The 15,995-nt window shown below is 39.1% G+C and overlaps 1 protein-coding gene across 2 annotated transcripts; it reads right to left on the bottom strand.

Moving 5' to 3' along the window:
- Positions 1-976: 976 nt before the first annotated feature.
- On the bottom strand, positions 977-6,775 carry LOC129779432 (elongation factor Ts, mitochondrial). Of its 2 annotated transcripts, XM_055786908.1 has the most exons (3): positions 6,640-6,775; positions 1,466-2,031; positions 977-1,403 (listed from the first exon to the last, which is right to left on the bottom strand). In XM_055786908.1, the coding sequence occupies exons 2-3, from the start codon at positions 2,028-2,030 to the stop codon at positions 1,045-1,047; spliced, it is 924 nt and encodes a 307-aa protein (XP_055642883.1). In that variant the 5' UTR covers position 2,031; positions 6,640-6,775; the 3' UTR covers positions 977-1,044. The 2 variants fall into 2 exon arrangements, with proteins under 2 accessions (XP_055642883.1, XP_055642884.1); XM_055786909.1 differs by lacking the exons at positions 977-1,403; positions 1,466-2,031 and adding an exon at positions 5,400-6,431 and having other exon boundaries at positions 6,640-6,744.
- Positions 6,776-15,995: the final 9,220 nt, after the last annotated feature.

The following is a 15,995-nucleotide window of genomic DNA, read 5'->3' on the forward strand; positions in this document are numbered from 1 at the left end:
AATTACTTCTTATAAATTACTAGACTTTCGAAATCGGGACCCAATTTATGGTCCCAAAATTGAAAGTCACCACCAGAATTCGACATCCAACATCTGTTCTACGCGGATATGTCTAGGTTGTGTTCATGACGTTTTGGATATGTCGAAATCAAAGCTTTAGCCATCTATTGACAATCAGCGGGAACTAGATCACGCACCTAATACAGATAATTTCCCCTATTCTGCGTGGCGAATAACGTTAGGACGTTAGGGGCACAGTATTCCCGAAGACGAATTGCGTGGCTTTAACTATCATTGAAAGAGATTTGAAGCATTTCCTCGTCGATTTTATCATCTCTCATCCCCGCGTAGGAAGTATTCCTGTATCCCCTGGTGTCTTGAATACTAAACATTTTGTAATTTGAATTATTATTTTTAAGTCTCATTGTATTAAGTTCTTTACATCTCTGTCTAATGAAAATAACCAAAGTAGGCATTGAACTGTGCTCAGGAACTTTGTCAAACGCTACGATGTCCACAAACGCTGAAAATCCACCTGAGCAACCACCAACTCCCATCCCCAATGGCTGTCAGAGGAATCACAAATACTACGCCAAGCTCGGTATAGATGCAGGAGTTCTACTCACAACGATAATGCATCTGAGATTCGTATTACATACCGACGAAGATTCACACCGTTTGCTGGTTTATATTCTTCTTGGATTGATAGCCATTTCCCTGATGCTTCAAATTGGGGTAGTGTTGATGTACCTCATTGTGATAGTGAGCTAACGAAATGCTAATGTTTCTGTGAGCAAAACTCATGAACCATTTTATTTTTGTAGTTTTTCGGACAACATTCAAGCTATGGTCGAATGAAAGTAATACTTTCGGAGATAATTATCGTCATCACAATTTTAAACAGTGTGGTATCTATCCTCATGGAGGAAATTTTCGAAGCGAAACGTTTAATTAAGCTTGTATTTGGAAAGAAACATCCATTGTAATAAATTTATTAAGGTCTGAAACAACCATGGAATTTTACAACAATCAACATTATTCTACTTAATTCACCGCTCTCACATTCTCCTCATCCGCTTTAGCCTTCTCGCCACACTCGAATCGCTGGAAATCGACCACCTCCAGGTTGTTAGCTACCAAAACTTCTCCGACGGTATACTCCGGATCTACCAGATACTCTTGATAGATCAAACAAGTCTCGTCATCCTTATCTTTGACTGGCTCGTCTTGATTTTTATCCCCGATTTTGTTCGGCTTCATACCCACAACGTGTTGACAAATTTTCTTCGCCACCTCTCCGTTGGAATCGGGGCTGGTGTTTCTAAATGCAAGAATACTGCCGTATTTGCCGTATTGTGGCGTATCAAGCGAAACCTCCTCAGTTGGAGCAGGATGAACGTATGCTAGGAAATAAATTGGTAAATGCTTCACCTGTTAGGAATAATTTTCATTTACTTTGTCCTACCTGTTAGATTAACACTTTCGGGAGCTTTGAAACAGATGGCTCTGCTAAGTGAAGCGTTTTCCCCAACTGTTCCTATCATCAGAGCTAAGTGATCCCCTAGAGATTTGCCATCATCTAGCACAATTTGTCTCAGTGCCTCACTGTTTAATCCAACCTTGGTTAAATTAGCGTCGTCCTCTACCTGCTCCATGTATTTCACACAAGCAGCTGATGCAGTTTGGACAAACTGCTGAAAACTTTGGTTCCTAGCGACAAAATCCGTCTCGCAGTTGACTTCCACCATGGCACCGATGTTATTCTTCACCAACACAGCGATCAATCCTTGTGTGGTATTGCGACCCTCCAACTTCGTAGCCTTGGACCATCCCATCGCTTGGGCCTGTTCCTTGAGCCACTGTTCCGCCTTGCCCAAATCATTATTATGCAGCTCAAGCGCTTTCTTACAGTTGGCGAATGTGTATCCGGTTTTCTTCCGTAACGTTGCCAGAGTACTTTTCTCCGCCGTTGCATACAGTCGGACACTGGTGCTCGGTCCAATGAAGCGCGTCAGTCTAGATAGCAGCATGCTAGGGACAAAAATACAATATTATCAGATCATTCAATGATTCAAAAAATACTCATTATCTCGAAAAGTAAGGCTCAATTTGATTTTTTTTTATAGTGTAATCTTCTTTTCTTGTTGAAACGTACGTATCTAACGTACAGGAACGTTGGTAAAATTTGACAGGTGGAGGGAAATAGTAGCATGTCCAAATTACCCCCACATACCCTAAATGCTTCGAAAATCCAATAAGCCAGGACAAGAAACCTCATAACGTTTGACGATATTCTCCAACCAAAAAAAAATTGTGTGTTTTTTAGTTTAAATTAAATGACGACTAAGAAGAAGCGTAAAAGATAAGCAATATCATTTATTCTTATAGATCAAAGTTATAATGAAGAGTACAGTTATCGAAAAAAAGAAAAATTCACCCCCAATATTAATCAAAATCTGAACGAAACTTATATTTCTTGCAAACTATTCTTGATTTTTTCTTATAGTTTAAAAAAGTAAAGTTCCAATGCACCTAATTGATTTCAGACTCCATGGAAACATCGTTGATGTTTTAAAATAAGGTACACCGGGGCAAGGTGAAAGTTATCCTAAAAAATCACTAAATCTCTAAATTTAACCCTTTCACCTACAAGATCGAGTCTCTCTCGTGAGGCGCTTGTATATCACAAGGCGCTAAAACGTTCAGCAGAGTAGTGAAATTACTCGTTGCGTGACCCATCGCAGCGTTTGCATTTGGTTCGCTATTTCTAAAATTAAAGTGTACGCGAAGGGGCTAAATCTGCTTTTTTTCCTCTATTATAGTGACTTTCAGCACTTTTGGCTGGTTTGTCACTTTCACTTCCATTTTTGGAAGAATATCTGGAGTGAGAATTGAACTCGTGACCTTTGCGTGAGAGGTATAGATGTTACCTCCACGTTAAATCTGCTTGCAGCACATCCATGACAGATGACTTTCATTAAAAAAAAATAGAGATTCACACCAGGTGTTCCGGAAAATATCAATTTTCGAAAAATTCGACGGGTTGTATCCGAGACACGACCACTTAGGACGTAGGACTACGCAATATTTTTTCAAATTTGTTGGTATCATTTCGAATATTATTTGCAAATACGCCGAAATTTCATAAATAACTCTTTAGTAAAAAGTTCCGGAGACCCTGAAAAGGTTGATTGAATTGCGTGGTTTTGTAGAATGAAAAATGTAGAATGCGAAAACAACACACTAATTAGTCATAGGGGTAGTGGGGGCAAAGTGTTCACCTGCTTGTTTGGTAGTATAACTATTGACTATAGATGCCGTATTGATAGTCACCTGTACTTCAGTAGAGCTCTCGCATGTCAAAATACAAATAAAAACAGAAATTACTCTCTCGACAGCCATTCGGCCGTAGTTCTGTGCGCATGGTATCTAAGGAATTTCTCATGAAATTTAGTTGATTTATTCTGATATGTTGGACAAATCATCAGACTCTAGGTGAATAGGCCAAGCTTATTTCATATATGTACCTACTATATTAAATATGATTTGAACAAATTTGGACGAAAAAACGCATAAATCTATGCTTGATATGTGCGAGTGACCACTTTGCCCCCACTAGTTGACCACTTTACCTCCAAGCAAAAAAAAAAAAAAGATCGATTTTCCACCTTTTTTGCTAATGAATTTAAACCATGTGCAGACTATGGGATTGTAATGTATAGCATATAAAACAAATCGTTAAAATACGTTGGCAGCAAGAATAGCTATTAACGTTAACTTTATTTCATAAAAACGTGACCTGTTTTCTTATTAGGCACCCTTAATGTAAGACGTAGTCCTACGTCAAAAGTCCAAACAGTTTTATGCACCCTCGGAGATGCAACAAAATCGCTAAGGGTTAGTAACAGCTTCAAACTAACTTTAAGACTTGGAAGCGTTTTTTGGAAATTCAACGCATACGCATAAATATGTGTATACAAATCAATCCCCATGCTATTATTCATTCCACATACTTCAGCTGAAAGATTCCTATCAATTGTTAGAGCCACCTAATGTTCTTTTCGGGTTTCGACTTTCATAGTTATTACACTTGTAACGTGAATGAATTGACCGGTCGTTTGTCTGCTCTCAGCCACCACAGCAAGGAATCATACTAAATTCTTCATTAAACGATGTAATAGTTTACTTTTTATAGATCAAGTTTATAAATACATAGTTACCTTCACTTGATTTATTCGAAACTCATTGTTGAAAAAAAAACAATATTTATTTGAAGTTCATTGTGAAAACATAAACATAAACGAAACATAACCGTTATTGAATTGAATGCCTGGTGAAAATAAAAACATTTTTCATTTGAAATTAATTTTGAACTATTTTTAAGCAATTGTTTGTTTTTCTTCCTCATCTTAGATTCGGTTCTGAGGATTCCGACGCTTTGCTTTGGGGCGCTGTTGCTTCATTGCGCTGTTGTGGGGTTCGAAGAGACAGACGATGGTTCCTCATGAGACTAGAATCCCAATCTCTTCCGGCTAGTTTTGCAACTTGATTGAATTCGTGCTGGAGGTTGTTGGTTTCCACAAAATCAAATGTCAGACGCCGTAAATCTTTGCGAGTCATACCGTAGAAAGCTTTGTCCAGTGCTCTGCAGTGGTCCGCCAGATCCTCAGACTGCTCACTCGTAAATACTGGTCTGAACCCCCCTAGGTGCTCGCTGGCACATCCCAGCAGAAGTAGAAATGTCAATAAAGGAAGATTCAAATCATAAATCACTCACTGATATGAGCCTCTTCCTCAGAGCTGATTCAGAAATATCGAGGTCTGCCGCAATCCGACGCTTCAAGACTCCCTACCGAAGCCTCTGTCGGACCATTTGAGCATTTCTGGAGTGCACTTCTTCAAATAAGTTTTCTTCTTGTGGATCCCGTTAGAAATTTGGTTGAAAACATTTTATAATTTTTTTCAGAGCAAAACTCTAGTGCGAACTTTTACTCCACAGTCACTGCGCATCTTTGCCCACAAGCACTTTTTGAACTAATCGTATTTAAAAAAAAGCTCTTGAACTTTTCCACAAAAACGAATATGCACTGTCGTCTCTACTATAGAATGAAAGTTTACTTGACGGTGTAGTTTCGAGCTTTCCAGTAATTTCCATCTCCAAAGCTGAAAAAAATAGATTAAAACATCGCAAAAATCTTTTTACCTCACAACTTTCTGCCTTTCATGAAATGTATCGTGTTCATACGTGTGAGCTGCTGGTGTAATAATGTATCAAACGAATACACCGTTGTCGCAATTGTGTGTTCGTTTGCTTCAAAAAGGCCAATGCGCACTTTGGCCCCGTTACATTATCCCTTGATTCATAAAATACTCATATCCATATCATTAAAAGTACGCTATCGGTGTTTAAAACCTCAAAACTTTAATCATCAATAAAAATGTTACATCCGCAATCTTATAAGACTATAAGTCGCACTGCATCGCGATGCACGATTCACAATATCGAACAAAATATATGTTAATAAATAAGATCTAATATGGGTAATACTATATCCTTCGGATCAATATTTCATCATATCCATGGAACGCATCCGGTTTCCATCACAGAACGAAATCGCAACATACGCTCAGTCCTCGTCTTCCAGCAACTCGTCAAACATTTCCGCAAACTCCTGGGCGTAAGCCAGCCGTTCATTTCGGGTCCAAGAATTCGTGTTCGGACGGAATTGCATAACCTGAATGAGCAGCTTCTCGAACCCCTTAAGTTCTTCCTCAATCCTTCGTTCGTCTTCGGCCGTCGTTTGCTCATTTACATTCGAAGTCCCCAGTTCCGCTCCTCCGCCAGCAACATCACCAGCTTTCCGATTCATATTTACATTGGACCAGATGAAATTGTGCATCGCCTGGATCAACTCGTCCACCCCAGCTGCTTCCTCATCCTCCGTCTCGCCGCTCGGTTCCAGCTCTATAACATCCAACACGTTGCAAAACTGTTTCGCCTCACGATACGTGATCCCTTTGTCGCTCTCTTCCTGCAGTTCCGAACAGAGCAGAATGCCAAATTCTATATCCGCATCCGTCACAAAACTCGCATAGCCCGGCAATCGCTTCAAAAAATCTCGATCCGTTGCATCGAAATAGATTAGTATTCCTTCCGTCTGTTTCAGAATTGCCTCCGGCAGAGCACTCAGCTCGGATGAGCTCTTCCACGGACAAAGCACTATTTCCGTTTGATAGTACTTAGTACTAATGCTGTACACGTAACCGGTCTGACCATCGGCAAGCTGTTCCCTGCACTGGATGGTCGGAATTTTTCGCACTTTGCCTATCAGCGCTTCCGGTTCGACAGCCGGATCAGCCGACAGAACGAGCACAATTGGTTTGTCCATTTTGCTCATCCGGCAGAGGGTGTCATGCAAAACGTAGCAAATCTGAAACAGGCGGACCGGAATTAGTACTTGCGATTGGGCCCGAGCGTATGCTGTGGTAAAATTATATTTGTTGTGGGTTTCGGTTTTGTTTGATAGTGAACAGTTACATCACAGATAGCAGCAAGTGCCGGAATTGAAGCTCAAAATCGATACGATGCAGTAAACCACCATGTGATTGAAGATGGAATATTTTCTGTTGGGTACTTACTTTAGTTATTGCAAGTTTTTTGGCCTATTAGCAATGGACTTTTCGATATTCTAGAATTAGAACTGAATATTTCAACACTTCACACGCTATCGCTATGCAAGTTTGCAAAACATAACGTCAAATAGCTGAATCTGCTTTATCGATCGTTTATCAGGAGAGATGTGAACCGATATTTCACAATAATTTCATGCAGTCATGCCAGATTCGCAAACTTGTCTGAGATTTTACAAATCATCAATTTCTTCCGCAGACTTTTATGATTTGCAGATAATTTACAGATTTTGGGAAATTATGCAGATATCTGCAGATATTCTAACTCAGAAAAATAAACTTATGCATTAAGTTTCTCCCATGCTGAGCCCGATTGATCAAGCGGCAGACCACATACCCAGCAAACATTAAATCGTATAATTTTGCACGTGCCAAGTCTTACAAGAAATCCGAATAAATCATAATCGCATATAATATCAATCAAAGTATGTATCGTGTATATTTGAAATCGCATTAAATGTAAAAACTCAATTTTAAATACCATTATCAAATTAAGTCGCAATTCGGTATAATAAACATCAATTTTATGATGTACATTGTCGTAAAATATATTTAATCCGCATCATATGCGTATATTACGCTGATGCAGTTTGTTTGTCGTATAAACGTATAATTGAAATCGATTCAGTACTGTAGTGAATCGTGTTGCATGCTGAAGAAAATCAAGAAACAGTGAATCATATTAGATCCTAACAAAGGACATATTACATCATATTGAAATGTCAATGAAATGCTGATGCACTCGAAAGTATTAACCGCTGTTGAATTAAATTTCAAATAGCCGCGCGAGATAGCTGGTGGATGATAATCCAGACTACCGGAGTTCGAACCCACATCAGAGCAGTTCCCAGCAAACATTAAATCGTATAACTTTGCACATGATAAGTCACATATAATTTCGTATCAAATCACAATCGCATAAAATATCAATCAAAATATCGATCATATATATCTAAAATCGCATAAAATGCAAAAACACGATTTTCCATGTCATCGATGGATTGAGTGGTAACGTAGTCGTATCAAATCGCATATCAGTCCAAAAAGCATCGCATATCGTTATATACGGCTTTATATGCGTGCATAATATGGCATATACGTATATCGCCTCCACTTTTGTGTGTATATGCTAGTTATCTGCATCATATATCATACAAATGTGTCTTGGTTGTATGTATATCGCCTCCAATTATAGCTATTCATACGACTTAATGTTTGCTGGGTTTTCACCAAACATCAATCTGTGCCATTTCAAACATTCATATTCCACTCCCAACACAAGTCAATCAAACAATTATTATTTCTACAAACATAAATAGTCATATAAAAAAGTGGCGATTCGTGAGGCTATAATAAACATTTTACGAAAATATTTTGCGCCATTTGTTTTTTTCCTATGTCTGTAATAAATCGTATATGAGTATGGCTATTATAGCCGGTCAAAGTTGCATATTCATCCAAACAAATTCGGTAAGCATTTGCCATGTATGTATATGGCCTCCACTTTTGCATGCATATGCCAGTTAGGCGCATTATATACCAACCAAATTTTAGGACATATGATGTTATATATACGCTTGTTATGCGATTTAATGTTTGCTGGGTCTGCACTAAAGGGCTGTCCACATGCCACGTGGACAAAAAATCACGACTTTAGACTCCCCCCGCCCCCTTCGTGGACAAGCGTGGACATTTACTAAATTTTTTTAAATTTACCTCTTGTCTACGTGGACATTTTTCCATTTCCATTATCGGATCAAGAAAATATTTGAATTGCGTTTATATTAAAAGCTTATTCTATATTACCGGAACTGTAACGTTACCCAGCAAACATTAAGTCGTATGAATAGCTATATTTGGAGGCGATATACATACAACCAAGACACATTTGTATGATATATGATGCAGATAACTAGCATATACACACAAAAGTGGAGGCGATATACGTATATGCCATATTTTGTACGCATATAAAACCGTATATAACGATATGCGATGCTTTTTGGACTGATATGCGATTTGATACGATAACGTTACCATTCAATCCATCGATGACATGGAAAATCGTGTTTTTGCATTTTATGCGATTTTAGATATATATGATCGATATTTTGATTGATATTTTATGCGATTGTGATTTGATACGAAATTATATGTGACTTATCATGTGCAAAGTTATACGATTTAATGTTTGCTGGGTAATCTCTCTTTATCGTTATCGTAAAGGCGCGTCCACATTATGCCGAATTATGCCGATCAGCCTGTACCAGGCGGCATATTCGGTTCGTTATGTAATGTGGACGCCCCATCGGGTGCACGAAGCCGAAGTCCCATCGGATGCACGAAGCCGTCACGAACACACGAAGCACAATGTCGTCAACGCTAATTTACTTCGTTTTGTTTTGGTTCGACTTTCTCGAACCGGACCTACTTGTTTCGGGTTGGATTCGGTTTGATACGAGTCGGTTTTCGGCATGTCGGCAGGCCCGGGCGGTACGTCCACATTTAGTCGGCTTTACCGGGCGGCCAAAACCGATTTTCGTAATGTGGACGCGTCTTACTATTAATTCAAACGATCGGCTTTTTGAAAACAAATCAAATTGGCTTCATTAGAAGTCGTGTTTTTTTTTGTGCCCTCTGAGTTCTTCTTCTTTTTTTGACTTTAAGGGGCTTTAAATTTCGCAGTTCATTCGCCTTTAATCCTTTGAGTTTTTCACAAGAATTAATTCGTATCGCCCTTCGGTTTCTTCCAAATTTCATTTATATTGTCTTGATTTTTCCGTTGTTGAGTTCCGCATCAAAACATCACTTATAGGTTTCGAACAGATTTTTTTTTTTAGATTTGGCACATGCTATCATTATATATCTTATGAAAAATTTCAATAGCAGAGATTCGAGAATCATAGCTTGAAAGCCTGCTGTCTGATTAAAATACGATATTTGACAAGGTTTGCTGGCAAATAATGAATCGTACAGCAGTATGAGCATATGAATTTATTATTTTAAGTATCAGAATGAGTTCAGTTGCATATACAGTAGAATCTCGATGATCGCAGTGCGGGTTATCCGCGAAAGTATATAGGCCTTCCCGAAATTCGTCATTGAGAGGTAGGATTTTGCTCTTTTGTTCTTTTTTATTTACTGGTATACATGACCATACAGATGAATAGTTACATCATTTATGTATTGATAATAGTCTTCATGATTTCATGTTTCATGCTAAAAGAAAGATTTTCGTGTTTGTACCTCAGCCCAAAACTTCACGATATTTCAAGTCCTGTTACAATTTTAAGAAGATCTAACCATCGGTAGGGAACCCGGAAATCGAAGCAAAGGCAGAGGCAACTGATCTCAAAACTCACTGGAAAGTGGTCTCCCGTATTTTGAAGACACGTCTTGAAAATGTAATGGTAACAAATCGAATTCTCAGTAACTCTCAAAAATGCTCGAACGCACGCAATAACATATTTCAAGCCAATCTGGCACTGAAGGACAGAATCGCATTACTAACCATTAACAGATAGGCAAGTTAGTGTCGTGCGATTTGGATCATGCCTTCGATCGAGTAAGACACTCATTTTTATTCAATAACATGCGTTCTCTCGGTATTGACAACAAACTCATGGAGTTGTTTTGCCGAATTATTGCTCTATCCTCTTCCCACCTATTAAGGGTAGTACACTAAAAAAGTATGCGATTTTCGCGATTTTTTTCAACGAGACAATAAATTACTATGATTAATCTGATATCACAGTTTTATTAGGTATATATTACTCAACAAACAAAAAATATATTGGTGTCAATCGGACTGTTCTCAGAATAGCCGCAACCAGTTTGTTAAACCCTTGCAATCAAAACCACGTAAACTGGTGGGAGTTCTACAGGTTTTTCTAGTGGACCGATTTCAAACAATGATTTTTACGTAATCTTGGATATATTTCCTGTCATCGCACGTAGGATTTTTTCAAAATATTGGTTTTTGACGAAATTAGGACATTTTTTTGCAATAAAAAAATTGCATTTTTGCCTCGAAAATCGAGACAAAAACATTCACCAAAATTTTATTTTTCAAAATATCAAAAATCTCCTATGTACTGAATTTAGTGAAGAATCTGGGAAAACTATTTCATCAAAATCGGATGGACCGTTCCGGAGATAGAACTCCCACCAGTTTGCAAAACATAGTTCCGAGGAAAACGCGTTTTAAATTTTGGATCCACCCTCCTTACGCAGAGATGCAGATACACTAATTGGCTTGTAACTTTGGAACGTAGCATCGGACAAACCTGGGACAAAAACTACAATAAAGTAGACATCCTGTTGTGTACAACATTCGTCGACCGCCGCACCTACTTAATAACAACATTGAGGCAGCAGTGCGTTGTGTTGTGAAATTGACTACGATGCACGATTGTATGCATCGCAACCAACTTCACAATACAACGTGACATTTGATACAGAAAAGGTAGCCATTGAAATCGTTCTTGAACTCATAGATTGGATAATTATTGAAAGAAGTTAAAAAGAATCGGAAAACTAATAAATAGTGAATTATTAGACAATATTTGAAAGGTATTCGCATGCGATAACTTAATTGAAGTGAGACTTGAATTATATTCTACATTAAAAGCAGGTTAAAAAAGGTGTTTCTTACATTCAGATCCGAGTAGCGAGTATTTGAAACCCACTAAACGTAAAACGTCATTTACTTACGATTCGTAATGATGCGAGAGTAAAAGTAAAATGTTTTGTAAATTCTAGGAGAATTTTAATGGTTCGCCGAGCGGTTCTCAAATATACGCGTTAAATTTCCATCGTTTTGGGAGAGTTTCGGGAGCGGTACTCAACCTACGTAAAACGACGTCCATTGATATCGGATTTATTAATGGAAATGCGATTCAAGTGGACTTGAATTAAAAATGGAGAACAACATAACACTTCTGGGTGTGATTTTTGCTAACTCGGTTCGGCTTATGATCACCCTTAACTGGAATGCGTTGGTAGGCACCATTGCGCATCATGTGCGGTTACATTCAATGCGTACACTCACGTTGCATCAGAAGGTGATTCTTCTCAACACTTTCGTAACGTCCAAGATGTGGTATTTGTCAATCATTCTGTCGCCGTACAATACAGGCAAACCTGTTTTTGTGCGACTCTTTTTGTGCGATTTTATTATGACATCGGGCCTTGAATCACACAAACCAATCGCACAAATCATAAAATCTCACCTAAACAATCACACAAATGAGAAATCGCACAAAAAGCAACCGCACAAAACAGGTTTGCCTGAACACACGTAGCGAAAATAACGGCTACCATGGGGATACTTTTATGGAGGAGACAACCAGCACGCGTTCTAATGCAGCAACTAACGACTTAAATACCATCTCAAAAACATAGGTTTAGTGCAAGATGATATTTGTCGTTTTTGTTATACCGAAAGTGAAACCTCGGAACATTTGCTCTGTAATTGTGGAGCTCTAACTAGACGCAGACTGCAATACCTTGATAAGGCTATTTTGGAGCCCAAGGAAATTTGGTCTGCGTCGCCGATCAGGATTATAAAATTTATCAAACAGAGTATTCCTGATTGGCACCTATCTCGCTATAGCTTTCAGTCTACTTCTTCATCAATAAGTAGTAGGTAAGCTTGAAGCGGAGTACAAAAAAATGGGATATACCACAATAGTTCAGAATAATGGACGCAGTGGTTCACATCCAACAGGGAAAAAAAAAAAAAAGGCAGCAACTAGCGCGACCACTGGAACAAGGAGGATTAAATCTACAGCTACCTGCGCTGAAATCCAAAGCACTGTTGATCAGTCGTCAACTTCAGGAGATCGGTTCGACTCCATAATCTACCTCGTTTCTCAACCAAACAAATCTTTGCCCTCCTCCAGCTGACCTACCTCGCCGGAAAACATACAAATCAAACAAAAATTTCTGCATTACTCGGGAATTAATCAAGCAAATGAAACCAAATTAGGCATATTAAGGTTTTAGGATGCAATAAATGTTTCTATGGTGGTTAGACGCTCCACTCCCCTCTTTAAGGGGAGGCTGCCATACAAATTAAACACAAATTTCTACATTACTCGAGAATTAATCAAGAAAATGAAACCAAATTAGGCATATTGAGGTTTTAGGATGCAATTAATGGTTAGACTCTCCACCCCCCTCTCTAAATTTCTGCATTATTCGAGAATTAATCATGAAAATGAAACCAAATTTAGCATGTGGAGGTTTTAGGATGCAATAAATGTTTCTATGGTGGTTAGATACTCCTCCCCTTTCGTTTAGGGGGAGCTGCCATGCAAATGAAACACAAATTTGTACATTACTTGAGAATTAATCAAGCAAATGAAACCAAATTTGGCATATGGAGGTTTTAGGGTGCAATACATGTTTTTATGGTGGTTAGACTTTCCACTCCCCTCTCTCTAAGGGAGAGCTGACATACAAAATTCAACGGGGTCGATTAGAAGATCAATCAATGAACAGTTCTGCGATTGGACCCATGAACTTGCTCATAGTAAGTAAACGTGAATGTTTGAAGGTATTGATAACAAAAAACCAAATTTTGGGCGGGACAAAGTTTGCCGGGTCAGCTAGTTAAACATAACTTGAGTGAGTGTCAACGAGTGACGGCAGCTTGGTTAGCTTTACAGAGAGTATTAGAAACAGTAGTTTATGGACAAAGAAGATTTTCATTCGATGATCTATCCTATCCTGAGCGGTATAGGCAGAGAACAGAAAACAACAATCCTCAAACATTTCATCAATTACCGTTCCGAATCATATTTCGGACGCTTCAGGCATATGATGCAGAAAACAAATCTAAACTTTATGCACAGGTATTATTTGGTAGATATTTTTAATGAATTAGCTCAATATGCTTTTAAGCTTTTTACTTTGGCACCTATTTGATTGAAAACATAAGAAAATCATCGAATAAAATGCTTTTAAAATGAAGCGAATAAGAAACAAACTTCGGACACTAAATCAAATTTCGGACAGATTGAATTCAAATTTCAGACACTTTTTTTTGTAATTTTTTGGACGAAAATTACATTACACTTGATTCTATTTTATAGTCAACTGCGAAACACTTACCAAGCAATCACAGTAAACTGTTAACGATGATGAGAACTGATGAAACACGGGAGAAATTTGAATATTTATGAGCGGGTAAATTCTACGTGCTCACGCTAAACAAACGTCAAACACAAACGATAATGAGTAGTGCTGTTGATTTTTTCCTACTATGTAACAATTCAAAGGTAATTCTCAAAAGAAGTGATAAGGAAACCAAGGAATTACTCTCTAGAAGCAATTGTGATATTGATTTTATAGTTATATCATCAGTGTATGAGGCATTTCAAGATATTAGAACAAAGTGTCCGAAATATGATTCAGAACGGTATGTTACCTTCATAATGAACTGTGATAACGTAGCAATTATTATTGTAATTCAATTACATTTTTTTATATATACGAAGAAAATTGTAACTACTAACCAAAGCCCACTGTGCCACAAGAACGAAGTAACGCATGGACGAGATATAAATCCCGCCTAGCTGTCACTGTCACTGTCACTGGTGATATTGACCGGAAACAGGAAGGATTGGAGGAATAGATGAAAGGGAAGGTAACGGAACGTGGAGAGGAAAGGATAAAAGAAGTTTAAAAGGAAAGCGGAAAGGATTGACTCGGCTAGAGGCGAATGAACTGAAAAGTTTAAAACCTCTATAATTCGTCACGTTCGTTCGTTGACTCGGCCATTGATGTCAGAGATAGGGAGTGAAATAGACGTGAAAAAGAAAAAAAAGTCTAAATAAAGTGAAGAGAAGAGTTGATCGTTCTACAGCAGAAAGTGGTGCGAAAAGGAGAAACTAGAGAAGAAAGTTAAAAAAAACCCCTAGTGATCTCTCGGAACGCTCCGTTACTCCCAGGCGTGTCCCCGGAATTAGGATCTCTGACCGTACTAGCTCTGAGCCTATCGCTAACGGTTCAGACAGTGCGCAAACCACACGTTACCTCGTCAAGACGAGACGTTACCATCAACTCGATTTCCAAGGGATTCTCCGGATATCTGTCGCGTGAAGAAGTGTCACGGCAGCATTGGACGTACCCAGCCATACATTTACCTGATACTACTGATGGTACAGAAGTTACCATCTCCTTTCCAACGACCAGCGACGGAGGAGCATAGTGATTATACTAACAAAAAAAAATAATACAATTAAAATCTGTTTAGTCAAATTTAAGTTTAGACCAGTCCTTTCTAAAGGGTGTGTCACATCAAATTGCATCACGGAAAAAACGCTGTAGAAATTCGCCCAGTAGACCGATCCTTTTGAAAATTTTAGACAGTAAAATAAAAACTATTAAACAACTTTTGGCATTTTCTTTTTATTCATACTTCGAGCCCAAGCCCGTATGCTCGCACCTTCCTCTTTACCCCGTCCATAAGGTTCTGTACAACGTCAGGTTGTAGTTTTTTTTGAACAGAAATCCATTTTCTCTTGAAGTCCGCCTCCGATTTGACAACTTTTGGGTTCTTCCGGAGGGCCTGCTTCATAATCGCCCAATATTTCTCTATTGGGCGAAGCTCCGGCGCGTTGGGCGGGTTCATTTCCTTTGGCACGAAGGTGACCCCGTTGGCTTCGTACCACTGCAACACGTCCTTTGAATAGTGGCACGAAGCGAGATCCGGCCAGAAGATGGTCGGACCCTCGTGCTGCTTCAATAGTGGTAGTAAGCGCTCCTGTAGGCACTCCTTAAGGTAAACCTGCCCGTTTACCGTGCCGGTCAACACGAAGGGAACGCTCCGCTTTCCGCAAGAGCAGATCGCTTGCCACATCATGTACTTTTTGGCAAACTTGGATAGTTTCTGCTTGCGAATCTCCTCCGGAACGCTGAATTTGTCCTCTGCGGAGAAGAACAACAGGCCCGGCAGCTGACGAAAGTCCGCTTTGACGTAGGTTTCGTCGTCCATTACCAGGCAATGCGGCTTCGTCAGCATTTCGGTGTACAGCTTCCGGGCTCGCGTCTTCCCCACTATGTTTTGCCTTTCGTCGCGGTTAGGAGCCTTCTGAACCTTGTATGTACGCAGGCCCTCCCGCTGCTTGGTCCGCTGGACGAATGAACTTGACAAATTCAGCTTATTGGCGACATCCCGGACCGAACTTCTCGGATCACGTCTAAACTGCTTAACTACGCGCTTGTGATCTTTTTCACTGACGGAGCATCCATTTTTGCCGTTCTTCACCTTCCGGTCGATGGTTAGGTTCTCGAAGTAT

This window comes from Toxorhynchites rutilus, chromosome 3, assembly GCF_029784135.1.
Source record: "Toxorhynchites rutilus septentrionalis strain SRP chromosome 3, ASM2978413v1, whole genome shotgun sequence".
NCBI classification, from domain to species: Eukaryota; Metazoa; Arthropoda; class Insecta; order Diptera; family Culicidae; genus Toxorhynchites; species Toxorhynchites rutilus.

What these genes read in the sequence shown, in the direction of transcription:
- LOC129779432 (XM_055786908.1), bottom strand. Translation starts at nt 2,030, where the DNA reads ATGCTGCTATCTAGACTGACGCGCTTCATTGGACCGAGCACCAGTGTC. An exon ending in CGAAAGTGTTAATCTAACAG is followed by an intron (nt 1,404 to 1,465) that starts GTAGGACAAAGT and finishes TTTATTTCCTAG; the next exon opens with CATACGTTCATCCTGCTCCA.